Genomic DNA, 14,143 nt, shown 5'->3' on the forward strand with positions numbered 1-14,143 from the left:
TTTTTTTTTTTGCGGTACGTGGGCCTCTCACTGTTGTGGCCTCTCCCATTGTGGAGCACAGGCTCTGGATGCACAGGCTCAGTGGCCATGGCTCATGGCCCCAGCCGCTCCGCGGCACGTGGGATCTTCCTGGACTGGGGCACGAACCCGTGTCCCCTGCATCGGCAGGCAGACTCTCAACCACATGTGTCTTTTTGAATCATGGTTTTCTCTGGGTATATGCCCAGTAGTGGGATTGCTGGGTCATATGGTAATGCTATTTGTAGGTTTTTAAGGAACCTCCATACTGTTCTCCATAGTGGCTGTATCAATTTACATTCCCACCAACAGTGCAAGAGGGTTCCCTTTTCTCCACACCCTCTCCAGCATTTGTTGTTTGTAGATTTGCTGATGATGCCCATTCTAACAGGTGTGAAGTGATACCTCATTGTAGTTTTGATTTGCATTTCTCTAATAATTAGTGATGGTGAGCAGCTTTTCATGTGCTTCTTGGCCATCTGTATGTCTTCTTTGGAGAAATGTCTATTTAGGTCTTCTGCCCATTTTTGGATTGGGTTGTTTGTTTTTTTAATATTGAGCTGCATGAGCTGTTTATATATTTTGGAGATTAATCCTTTGTCCATTGATTCATTTGCAAATATTTTCTCCCATTCTGAGGGCTGTCTTTTCGTCTTGTTTGTAGTTTCCTTTGCTTTGCAAAAGCTTTGAAGTTTCATTAGGTCCCATTTGTTTATTTTTGTTTTTATTTCCATTACTCTAGGAGGTGGATCAAAAAAGATCTTGCTGTGATTTATGTCAAAGTGTGTTCTTCCCATGTTTTCCTCTAAGAATCTTATAGTATCCGGTCTTACATTTAGGTCTCTAATCCATTTTGAGTTTATTTTTGTGTATGGTGTTAGGGAGTCTTCTAATTTCATTCTTTTACATGTAGCTGTCCAGTTTCCCCAGCACAACTTATTGAAGAGACTGTCTTTTCTCCATTGTATATCCTTGCCTCCTTTGTCATAGATTACTTAATCATAGGTGCGTGGGTTTATCTCTGGGCTTTCTATCCTGTTCCATTGATCTATATTTCTGCTTTTGTGCCAGTACCATATTGTCTTGATTACTGTAGCTTTGTAGTATAGTCTGAAGTCAGGGAGTCTGATTCCTCCAGCTCTGTTTTTTTCCCTCAAGACTGCTTTGACTATTCGGGGTCTTTTGTGTCTCCATACAAATTTTAAGATGTTTTTGTTCTAGGTCTGTAAAAAATGCCATTGGTAATTTGATAGGGATTGCATTGAAACTGTAGATTGCTTTGGGTAGTATAGTCATTTTCACAATATTGATTCTTCCAGTCCAAAAACATGGTATATCTCTCCATCTGTTTGTATCATGTTTAATTTCTTTCATCAGTGTCTTATAGTTTTCTGCATACAGGTCTTTTGTCTCCCTAGGTAGGTTTATTCCTAGGTATTTTATTCTTTTTGTTGCAATAGTAAATGGGAGTGTTTCCTTAATTTCTCTTTCAGATTTTTCATCACTAGTGTACAGGAATGTAAGAGATTTCTGTGCATTAATTTTGTATCCTGCTACTTTACCAAATTCATTGATTAGCTCTAGTAGTTTTCTGGTGGCATCTTTACGATTCTCTATGTATAGTATCATGTCATCTGCAAACAGTGACAGTTTTACTTCTTTTCCAATTTGTATTCCTTTTATTTCTTTTTCTTCTCTGATTGCCGTGGCTAGGACTTCCAAAACTATGTTGAATAATATTGGTGAGAGTGGACATCCTTGTCTTGTTCCTGATCTTAGAGGAAATGCTTTCAGTTTTTCACCATTGAGAATGATGTTTGCTGTGGGGTTGTCATATATGGCCTTTATTATGTTGAGGTAGGTTCCCTCTATGCCCACTTTCTGGAGAGTTTTTATCATAAATCGGTGTTGAATTTTGTCAAAAGCTTTTTGTGCATCTATTGAGATGATCATATGGTTTTCCTTCTTCAATTTGTTAATATGGTGTATCACATTGATCAATTTGCATATATTGAAGAATCCTTGCATCCCTGAGATAAATCCCACTTGATCGTAGTGTATGATTCTTTTAATGTGTTGTTGGATTCTGTTTGCTAGCATTTTGTTGAGGATTTTTGCACCTATATTCATCAGTGATATTGGTCTGTAATTTTCTTTTTTTGTAGTATCTTTGTCTGGTTTTGGTATCAGCGTGATGATGGCCTCACAGAATGAGTTTGAGAGTGTTCCTTCCTCTTCAGTTTTTTGGAAGAGTTTGAGAAGGATGGGTGTTAGCTCTTCTCTAAATGTTTGATAGAATTCACCTGTGAAGCTGTCTGGTCCTGCACTTTTGTTTGTTGGAAGATTTTTAATCGCAGTTTCAATTTCATTACTTGTGATTGGTCTGTTCATATTTTCTATTTCTTCCTGGTTCAGTCTTGGAGGGTTATACCTTTCTAAGAATTTGTCCATTTCTTCCAGGTTGTCCATTTTATTGGCATAAAGTTGCTTGTAGTAGTCTCTTAGGATGCCTTGTATTTCTACGGTGTCTGTTATAACTTCTCCTTTCTCATTTCTAATTTTATTGATTTGAGTCCTCTTCTTCTTTTTCTTGATGAGTCTGGCTAATGGTTTATCAATTTGCTTATCTTCTCAAATAACCAGCTTTTAGTTTTATTGATCTTTGCTATTGTTTTCTTTGTTTCTATTTCATTTATTTCTGCTCTGATCTTTATTATTTCTTTCCTTCTGCTAACTTTGGGTTTTGTTTGTTCTTCTTTCTCTAGTTCCTTTAGATGTAAGGTAGATTGTTTATTTGAGATTTTTCTTGTTTCTTGAGGTAGGCTTGTATAGCTATAAACTTCCCTCTTAGAACTGCTTTGCTGCATCCCATAGGTTTTGGGTCATCGTGTTTTCATTGTCCTTTGTTCTAGGTATTTTTTAACTTCCTCTTTGATTTCTTCAGTGGGCTCTTGGTTATTTAGTAATGTATTGCTTAGCCTCCATGTGTTTGTGTTTTTTATGGTTTTCTTCCCCTATAATTGATTTCTAATCTCATAGCATTGTGGTCAGTAAAGATGCTTGATATGATTTCAATTTTCTTAAGTTTACTAAGGCTTGATTTGTGACCCAAGATGTGATCTATCCTGGAGAATGTTCCGTGCACACTTGAGAAGAAAGTGTAATCTGCTGTTTTTGGATGTAATGTCCTATAAATATCAATTAAACCTATCTGGTCTATTGTGTCATTTAAAGCTTGTGTTTCCTTATTAATTTTCTGTTTGGATGACCTGTCCATTGGTGTAAGTGAGGTGTTAAAATCCCCCACTATTATTGTGTTACTGTCGATTTCCTCTTTTATAGCTGTTAGCAGTTACCTTATGTATTGAGGTGCTCCTGTGTTGGGTGCATACATATTTATAATTGCTATATCTTCTTCTTGGATTGATCCCTTGATCATTATGTAGTGTCCTTCTTTGTGTCTTGTAACATTCTTTTTTTTTTTTTTTTTTTGCGGTACATGGGCCTCTCACTGTTGTGGCCTCTCCCGTTGCGGAGCACAGGCTCCGGACGCGCAGGCTCAGCGGCCATGGCTCACGGGCCCAGCCGCTCCACAGCATGTGGGATCTTCCCAGACCGGGGCACGAACCCATGTCCCCTGCATCAGCAGGCGGACTCTCAACCACTGCACCAACAGGGAAGCCCTCTTGTAACATTCTTTAGTTTAAAGTCTATTTTATCTGATATGAGTATTCCTACTCCAGCTTTCTTTTGATTTCCATTTGCATTGAATATCTTTTTCCATCCCCTCACTTTCAGTCTGTATGTGTCCCTAGGTCTGAATTGGGTCTCTTGCAGACAGCATATATATGGGTCTTGCTTTTGTATCCACTCACCGAGACTGTGTCTTTTGGTTGGAACATTTAATCCATTCATGTTTAAAGTAATTATCAATGTGTATGTTCCTATTACCATTTTCTTAATTGTTTTGGGTTTGTTTTTGTAGGTCCTTTTCTTCTCTTCTGTTTCTCTCTTAGAGAAGTTCCTTTAGCATTTGTTGTAGAGCTGGTTCGGTGGTGCTGAATTCTCTTAGATTTTGCTTGTCTGTAAAGCTTTTGATTTCGCCCTTGAATCTGAGTGAGATCCTTGCCAGGTAGAGTAATCTTGGTTGTAGGTTCTTCCCTTTCATCACTTTAAATATGTCATGCCACTCCCTTCTGGCTTGTAGAGTTTCTGCTGAGAAATCAGCTGTTAACCTTATGGGAGTTCCCTTGTATGTTATTTTTCATTTTTCCCTTGCTGCTTTCATTAATTTTCTTTGTCTTTAATTTTTGCCAATTTGATTACTGTGTGTCTCAGTGTGTTTCTCCTCGGGTTTATCCTGTTTAGGTTTATCCTGCACTTCCTGGACTTGGGTGGCTATTTCCTTTCCCATGTTAGGGAAGTTTTCAACTATAATCTCTTCAAATATTTGCTTGCGTCCTTGCTCTCTCTCTTCTCCTTCTGGGACCCCTATGATGCGAATCTTGTTGCGTTTAATGTTGTCCCAGAGGTCTCTTAGGCTGTCTTCATTTCTTTTCATTCTTTTTTCTTTATTCTGTTCCACAGCAGTGAATTCCACCATTCTGTCTTCCAGGTCACTTATCCATTCTTCTGCCTCAGTTATTCTGCTCTTGATTCCTTCTAGTGTATTTTTCATTTCAGTTATTGTATTGTTCATCTCTGTTTGTTTGTTCTTTAATTCTTCTAGGTCTTTGTTAAACATTTCTTGCATCTTCTTAATCTTTGCCTCCATTCTTTTTCCAGGATGAGGTCCTGGATCATCTTCACTATCATTATTCTGAATTCTTTTTCTGGAAGGTTGCCTATCTCCACTTCATTTAGTTGTTTTTCTGGGGTTTTGTCTTGTTCCTTCATCTAGTACATAGCCCTCTGCCTTTTCATCTTGTCTGTCTTTCTGTGAGTGTGGTTTTTGTTCCACAGGCTGCAGGATTGTAGTTCTTCTTGCTTCTGCTGTCTGCCCTGTGGTGGATGAGGCTATCTAAGAGGTTTGTCCATGGGGTACATTTTTATAGAAACTTTTCTTTTAACACACAAACTTCCTCTTTAAAAAGCCCCTAACTTTGACCTTTTAGGATACTATTGCCCTGTAAAAGGGGGAAGTAGAGGGAAAACTTATGAAACTCTATTGAAGTGAGTAGGAAATGAAAATGTAGATACCCTGTGACAGCTAATTGGATTAAACATTCTTCAGGAGCTTCAATTTTTGTTTTTATTTTGGAGGCTCTTTTAAAGTAGGTTTGTGTTTTGTACTACATTTTTTAAAATTTATTTTATTGAAGTATAGTTGATTTACAATGTTGTGTTAGTTTCTGTTTTACAGCAAAGTGATTCAGTTAAACATAAACATATTATATTCTTTTTCATATTCTTTTCCATTATGGTTTATCACGGGATACTGAATATAGTTCCCTGTGCTATACAGTAGGACCTTGTTGTTTATCCATTCTATACATGATAGTTCGCATCTGTTAATCTCAAACTCCCAATACGTTCCTTCCCCAACCCCCTCCGCCTTGGCAACCACAAATCTGTTCTCAATGTCTGTGAGTCTATTTCATAGATAAGTTCATTTTTGTCATATTTTAGATTCCACATATAATTCTACTTTATTGTATTTGTCTTTTTTTCTTTCTGACTTACTTCACTTTGTATGATAATCTCTGGGTCCATCCGTGTTGCTGCAAATGGCAATATTTCGTTCCTTTTTATGGCTGAGTAATATTCCATTGTATATACGTACCACATCTTCTTTATCCATTCCTCTGTCGATGGACATTTAAGTTGCTTCCGTGTCTTGGCTGTTGTAAACAGTGCTGCTATGAACATTGGGGCGCATGTACTACATATTTGTAAGATAGGCTTTGTTTTCATATTGATACTTAATATATTTAATGATATTTACCCTTAATATAAATTTGATTGGCTACAGTTCTATTCTGGTTGAAGCATAACATTCCATTGAACTGGACTTTGAGAATTGCCTCTGAACCATAATGAATAACATTGCAGGTTTCAGACCCAGGATAGTCTAAAGAGGCTGGGGCAGGGCTGCTCCAGGGATAAGACCTCAAGGGCAAGAGGAACGGGGCCAGGCTGGTGGAGGAGGGCTATAGAGATGCTCCCCAGCAGTCTGGGCACTGAGATTTCAATCCAGAGAGGGTCTGGTAGGTCCCTTGTACAAAGCAGATACTAGATTAATGTTTGTGGAATTAACAGTTTAATTTAGAAAGTCTCTAGATGTTTTCCCAGCCAAGATTGACTGAGCACCTTCCCATGCCAGGCATGGTGCTAGACTCAGAGAGGTCAGGAGGTCAGACATGGCTCTTGTCTCTGAGGAGCTTACCTGTGTGATGGAGGGGGACTCAGGCTCACATGAGCACAATGAAGTGTGAACAGTGCTAATGGTAAGGGGTACTCTGAACTCTAGATGTTCATGATTTGTCTTAAAAAGCCACCCTTCTGCCTAAAGACTACATTTCTTCCCTGCATGAACAACATCAACACATGCCAAATTGTGAGACTTACCACAACTCTAAAAGAAACGTCCTGGTCTCGAGAGTTATATAATATCCTAGCTGGTAAGAGCCAGTTCACCAGAAAGCAGCATAGTGTAGCAGTTAGGCTGTGGGGTTACAATACCGGAACTACAATTAAGCGTACGTGTGGGTTATAATCCAGGTTCTGGCACGTATTAACTGTGAAATCTAGGTTGTTACTTACCCTCTCTAATCCTTACATTCTCATGAGGAAAATAATTGTGTCCGTCTCATGGTCGATTTAGTGAGTTCACAAGAAGTAAGATGTTCAGAGCAATTCTTGTTTCACAGAGCACTCTCTGAAGTCAAAGTTAGGAGGTTGAAAGGAGGAAGTTTGTAACATTAGAAGAGAAGTGCTTGTAAATATATTGTATTGCTGCTCAGTAAATGTTCACTAAAAATCATTATCATGACACTTATTTCACCGACTTCTTAGCAGTCCCAAGTCAATCATTTAACTCTTTGCCAGGAACCCTGGTCAAGCCCTCCAGCTCTAAATGGGAAATTTGGGGGGGCTTTGAAAAGCATGCTGCAGAGAACGGTGATGGGCTCTGCGTACTCTGGTTCTTTCTCCCTAAAATTTTATTTTCCCTTCTCCTGAGTGAGGTCCTAGCTGATCTGCTTTTTCTTCTAATAACACTGCTGTGATGTTGGTTTGATGCTTAGATCCCACATCTGGTAGCTGTGAAATCCCAGGGACCTGCCTTGACCGCCTCCCAGTCGGTGCACGAGCAGCCCACGAAGGGCCTCTCTGGGTTTCAGGAGGCTCTGAACGTGAGCTCTCACCGTGTGGAGATGCCGCGCCAGAACTCGGATCCCACCTCTGAAAACCCGCCTCTCCCCACTCGCATTGAGAAGTTTGACCGAAGCTCTTGGTTACGACAGGAAGAAGACATTCCACCAAAGGTAATATTACTGGGGTTTTTATCGACATCACCATCATCGTCATCATTGTTTGTTATTATTCTTATTATTACTATTACTGTTATCATTGTTATTACCCCCGTTCCAGACCATTCATAGCATTGAAGAACCTGGCACCAAAGTACCATCCATTCTTGCGTTTGTTTTGGTCCCTCCTCATTCCCAAGCTAAGACTTGGATTGTCGTTTATCATTTCTGATCTCCATTTTCCCCAAAGAAATGGAGGCTCAGGTAGACTGAATGACTTGGAAGCATATATCCTGTATCCAGAATTAGAACTCGCAACCCCAAGCATTCCAAACTGTTCTTTTAACTATCCATCTTAAGAAATAGAATAATATGGATATTTTCATCGATTACTTAATCTATGTCTAGACAAATTTAAAATTTCCAGATTAAAAAGTAAGGAATTTTTTTATTCCTATTTTTAATAACCCAAAGTGAAAACAGGTTTCAAATGTTCAGAAGATAGTAATGCTCTTGGAATATTTTAGTTGGCTCCACTTAAGGAAAGTTCCTTCTAGGCCAGGTTGTGATTTAATTCCAGCCTTAATTGATTACTGAGGATTAAACTCTAGGGTAAAATGACCAGCCATTCCACTGGTTTGGTTTCATTTGTTTTGTTTTTGCCTATACCAAGTTGTTGTACATTCCAAAAAATGTCCTAAAACGTGGCCATGCATCTCACTACAGACAACCTGGAAACATCAAAATACTGTAGAAATTTTTGCATCAGATTCTTCCTGGTTCAGGATTCCCCTTTCTCCTGAACTCAGCATAGGAGCTATGACAAATGGAATGTCCCACAATTTCCAGAAATCGATGCCATTGTTGATTCCAGAAAGAAATAAGACCTTTTTACCCAATGATTTTCAAATATTTTTCCTCTCAGAAGGATATTATACCAGGATTTCTGTTATTTTGAAAGTGAAATTAGCTGATAATGGCTCTTTTGTTGTTGTTCTCATCTTGTGGAAGCAGAGATGCCATCAGAAAAGGTTAGTTATGGAGCAAAGTTCAATCTAGAGAATAGGATGGGCAGAGGAGCAGACAGGAGAGCTGGGGAAACATTTGACGTTATGGGTCCACTCTCTAAAAACACGCAGGCACACACTTATAACTCTGGGAGGAAAAATTTAGATCAATACAAAGATTTTAGGTTTTAATAATTCATTAGACTGTCTCTCTCTACAACTGTTTCATTTGACCAAGTGCAAAAGGAAAACTAGTGAGAGTAATATTTAATTTGAGCAGGTGGGAACACTGATTCGGTTATTCTGCTTCACTTCACTGACTCATCTTTCTAGGTCTTTATCTTAAAATGTATTATAATAGCCAATAAGATCCGTATTAGTGTTAAATATCATTTAATATACAAACATAATATTAAAACAAAGCATAATTTAAAAATACCTAGTACAAAATATAAACCTACTTTAAAAGGGCCTCCAAAAATAAATAAAAGTTGAAGCACCTCATGAATGTTTAGCCCAACCAGCCGTCACAGGAGATGTACATTTTCATTTCCTAGTCACTTTTCATAAAGTAAGTTTTTCCTCTACTCTCCCCTCATGTTGAACTCCTTTGGTGCACTTACCAGTATTTGATTTCATTAGAAAATGTTTCCTAACATGAGGCATACTTGAATTCTACCTTAGGCCCTTGACAGATAAGGTAATGGTACGTTTTCCTACCGTACCTCACAGTCTGACTGGTATTCACATAGTTTTTTGAAGACCTTCCAGTATTTTCAGTATTAGTCCTGTTTTGTATCACATTTGCAAATTGACCTTCCAAAGTTCAGTGTTGGCGGTTTGTTTTTAATTAGAAATTGCAAGTTGATTAGGAAGTAGAACCGTTCAGGATCTATTGCAGTAGTTTTTCTGAGCTCACTAACATGTGGCTTATGTCCCAAGTTCTAGCCTGATACCCTAATTTCTCACCAGATTTCATAATTTCCTTACCTGTTTATCAGTTGTATTGTGAGTTAAAAATGGAACTCGGTTTATCTGGATGTCTCATCAGATGCAATTTCCAATGATCAGCTGAGTTAATGATACCCCAGAGAAATTTCTGATATCCACCACTCTTGTGCAAATGAAGGGAATCAATTATTTTAGCCCAGTGAATCAAAATAATCCGCTTGGTCTGTTTCTAAATTTGTTTTTAAAATTGAGCACTTTGTACTCCCTAATGGTGGCTGAAATGTGCCTCATTGCCTTTCGTTTGATTTTGTTTAGGGAGTTAACTATTTCTTTGAGAAATGCAAGATGTTTCTTTCCTGTTTCTGATAGTTCTGTATCTCCTGGCAGATCTTAGGAAAGGAGTAGCTTGCTTTTCAGGCGGAACCCTGTGGAAGCTATTTTATGGAAAATATCTCTGAATTCTGGTTTTCTTTCAGGTGCCTCAAAGAACAACTTCTATATCCCCAGCATTAGCGAGAAAGAATTCTCCTGGAAATGGTAGTGCTCTGGGACCCAGACTAGGATCTCAACCCATCAGAGCAAGGTAAGGGAAGGAAGATGGGTAAGTTGAAGGGAGAAGTCCCCACCTACCATTGTCATTGTTGCTTTCCTTAAAAAATGTCTTTGTTCTTTTTTCACTTCAGAGGCATGTTGGCTGGCCACCCAGACTGTAAGCTTTGGTGGACCAGACACATGTCTTTTATTTCTTCAGTAGCCTTTCACAGAAATCAGTGTACAGTGAGGGCTCATGAATGAACGAGTCAATGAATCACAGGGTCAACGAATGAATCAGCCCAGAATCCAACCAGGTTTACCTTACTTGGCAGTTTTTTAAACGTGGGAGTAAGACTGCAAATAGAAGTCTGGGTGCAGCGCCCCTGACCGTTACTTCAGAGACCATTTCGTGAAGCCAGCCAAACAAAATGGCCTGATCTGAGTTGGTTTTAGCATCAGGCCAAGAAATGTGCCGTGGGAGCTATTGAGACAGTAATTGCCATAGAAATGCTGTGGCCACCAGCTGCAGAACTTCCCTAGTTCTGCAAATTACAGAAGAACTCGCTCTCACGAGGAAATCACCTCTGGCATTAAGGAGCATCACTGAAATACAGTGATGCTCCCACTGTCACTCTGTGCTCTCCTAGAATTTTCTACCGACCCTGTATATTCCTACAATCAGGAAGTTGCGTCCACCTACTGGTTGGTGTCGAGTGCTCAAGCGGAGAAGCTGGAAAATAAACAATATCCTTACAGTATCTGAGCAGATTTTATGTGGTAACAGATGCTGTTTGCTGCTGTAGTCCATCAAGCTTCCCTCAGATTTTTCATGAAGAGTACACTCCTTTTTAGGATCAACTGAAATAGCAAATGGCCTCTGCTGAGACTATAAAAAGGAACTTGGGCAGGCTGTTTTATCCGTCTTCATTGTGTTCATGAGAGCACTCTTGCTAGTCAAAGAGAAGGGGAGACTGAAAATGAAGGTTATGACCATTTGTACAGATCCTAAAATATGGAATGCTTTTGATCATAAAGCTTTCATTTTCCTCTTCACATGGAAAGCCTTAGGAAGGGGTCAGTCCATAAATAAGATGGAACTGCACTAAAAACATCCATCCCTTGAGGGCAAAGAAGCTAGCTCGTCTGAGTGGAGTTGCCAACGAGCAGTTTTTGTCCAGTGACTCGTCAGGTTCACGCTGAGCTGGTGCTGGGAGCAGCTGAGGAAGCCTGGAGCGGACTGTGACCAGGGAGCCAAAGGAATGTCAGGCTGGATTGCTGGCCTGAACTTTATCAGTCCCCCTCTTCGAGCTGTGATAAGCCCCCAATTATCAGTGCTTCTTGCTCATTGGAACCCTGCCTTCAAGGCTGTGTTCATTAGATCAGTTGTTTAGAAGTTTAGTTGCTATAGATCAAGCATCGTTTCAACTTTAAATCTTTTTCCCTCTCTCAACCAAAAAGAAAGAACTGTCATTCTATAGCCAAATAAAAAGCAGCTCTTTGTTCCCTCTGAAATATTATTTTAATGATATTAAGGCCCTAAGATAACTGGTGTTTGATGGTCAGTGGTTTGCAAATCATGTGCTTTTCCCTTGGAACCTCTTAAACATTGTACTTTTTACAAAGAATGCAGACCTTGTGAAGACAACTAATGTTTTTCTGCTTACAGAAAAGGTAGAGAGGAAGTGAGCTAAGAGGTAATAATTATTTACCTGCAATGAAAGTCAGAGGCATTGCAGGGGAGGGGGAGGATGGAGAATCCCTATCTCTGCCTTGTGAAACAATCTGCCCAACAAGCCTGTTCCTTGCTGTCATGTATCTCTAAGTGACCAGCATTTAATATGTGAATCAGGGCTTCCCTGGTGGCGCAGTGGTTGAGAGTCCGCCTGCCGATGCAGGGGATGCGGGTTCGTGCCCCGGTCCAGGAAGATCCCACGTGCTGCGGAGCAGCTGGACCCGTGAGCCATGGCCGCTGAGCCTGCGCGTCCGGAGCCTGTGCTCCGCAATGGGAGAGGCCACAATAGTGAGAGGCACGCGTACCGCAAAACAAATGTGAATCAGACTTTGCAAACGTTTTGGGATTTGGAATATTTACTGTGCTAGAGATGGCTTTAGTTCACCTTTGTTGCATAATAAAGCGTGCCAAGACATAGTGGCCTGAGATAGTAACAATTTCTTATTGTGCACGATTCTGTGGGTTGGCTGCAAAGTTGTTCCACTGGTCTCACCTGGGCTTGCTTCTGCAGCTGCACTGAGCTGATAGGTCAGCTGTACCTTCGTGTGGTCTTTCATCCTGGGCTTCTTGACAGTTTGGTGATTTCAGGACAGCATCCCAAGAGGGAAAGCCCCAATACACAAGCACTTTTGAAGCCTTTGCTTCTATCATCTTTACTGATGTCCCATTGGCAACCACAAGTCACACGGCCAAGCCCAGAGTCAGTGTGTAAAGGAAATACACAGGGGCACAGACAATGGGAGATGTGATTCACGGGTGGTGGGAGCGGAGTGGGAGGGAGGCTGTTACTGAACATAGAGACTGTCTTACTTTCTATTGGTTCTAATAAAGTCCTCATAGTTCTTTTTGTACCATTTGTCAGACAACTGCCCATCCATAAAGCCATAAAAAAAAAAGGGTTGCTTTTAAATATTTTGTCCTTTGCAATACTGTATAGACTCCCAAATGCCTTATACTGCCTTAAATGTCAAGGTGAACAGTTGAGTTTAAATCATGATTTGATTTGTTCATTTTTTAAATTTCTGTTTTAAAACCTACCATGCACTTTAACATTTAACTTTGATTCATGTGTTCTTTTAAAGCACATTAAAATTTGATTAAACAAGTACATTCAGAGTATGAAAAGATTTAAATTAATCCAATAACACCCAGTCAAAACCCAATGACTAAATGCTTAATTTCAAAAAATAATTCTCCACCCCATCCCAAACCTGTCTTCTTATGGCTTGTTTGTTCTCATTTGCTATGTCATCAAAGAACAAAGTAAAATGAATTTTGGTGGGCAGCCAGTTAATTATAGACTTGGCCCTAGTATTTGGGCCAAGAAATCACTTTGTAATCCTAATTTTCTGTTTTGACTTTTTTCTATGACTCAAGTAAATGGAATAATTTTCACTTTACTGTGTGTTTTATAGACCGAACAGCATTCTCTGCAGGATGGCAAATGTCTGAGCTAACAGTTAGCATTTAAAGAAATCTATATGAATGTTTTCAAGTTTTTACACATTTGGATCTCAGTAGGCTCAGTTAGTATATGGACAAGGGAAATCTGTTATTTCATGGAATTCTTCTAAAATTGATCCCCGCTAAGAGCATTTATCTCAGCCCCCTTGGCCCCTAGGCCAGACTAAATTACAACATAATAAGGAAGAGAAAAATATGAACAGTGTGACATTTTCTCAAAACACTCATATTTTACCAAAAAAGCAAATAAGGTAGAAAAGCATTTCAAAGGTTTCCCTCTTTCTATGTGTGGTTACCTAGACACTAAACACTTCTTTCAGACTCCAGCAGCAAAAATAGCACCCTATTAAGATCAGCACCCACACTGGTTAGCTCCAGTTGGAGGGGACTTGTACTAACAAGGCCCAGGTCAGGGATTTAATGCCCATGGGATCCAATTAACTTCACACTGAAAGAGGCCCTTGAGCCCCAGTCAGAGACGCAGGCTCATCCCGCTGGTTCTGCTGATACCCAGGCCACTCTTTTATGCCAGGACGACCCTGGTCTGGGCCTTATCATCTAACGTGGCAGCAGCCTCCTATCTGGTCAGCCTGCCTCCGTCCTGACCAGTCATTCATAAGCTGGCCCATGTTCTCTGCCAGACGTTAAGGCCATTGCTGCATAAGCCGCCCATTTCTTCTGATGACCCACTCTTCCGGGGTTTCCTAACGCAGACTTGGTCCCCAGTCAGGGTGGCGTCCTCTTTATATCAACAAGCCCCAGGAAAACCCCAGTCGATGTCTGCTCTCACTCTTCCCCCACCCCTCTGAAGCCCAATCAAGTCCTGTCTCCTTCCTGACACCACTGTTGACCACTCCAGGCTGCGTGCCTTGTTTCGTAAACTCCAACACCATTTGCAGACGCTCACACAGCACATGGAGTTTTGCCTTGCTGGCTGTTGTCTCCACCGCACATGTCTCACCTCTAGG

The 14,143-nt window shown here is 40.2% G+C and overlaps 1 protein-coding gene across 2 annotated transcripts in view; it reads left to right on the plus strand.

The window, feature by feature from the left end:
* TNIK (TRAF2 and NCK interacting kinase) overlaps positions 1–14,143 on the plus strand; it is a 415,220-nt gene that overhangs the window by 350,745 nt on the left and 50,332 nt on the right. For both annotated transcript variants that reach the window (XM_027111864.1, XM_027111873.1), the window contains exons 16-17: positions 7,263–7,502; positions 9,922–10,028. In XM_027111864.1, the coding sequence (XP_026967665.1) occupies positions 7,263–7,502; positions 9,922–10,028 (347 nt within the window). The remainder of the gene's footprint in view (positions 1–7,262; positions 7,503–9,921; positions 10,029–14,143) is intronic.

The sequence above is a fragment of the Aethalodelphis obliquidens genome, unplaced genomic scaffold, assembly GCF_003676395.1.
Source record: "Aethalodelphis obliquidens isolate GAN/ISIS:26980383/991018 unplaced genomic scaffold, ASM367639v1 scaffold1, whole genome shotgun sequence".
Taxonomy (NCBI): domain Eukaryota; kingdom Metazoa; phylum Chordata; class Mammalia; order Artiodactyla; family Delphinidae; genus Aethalodelphis; species Aethalodelphis obliquidens.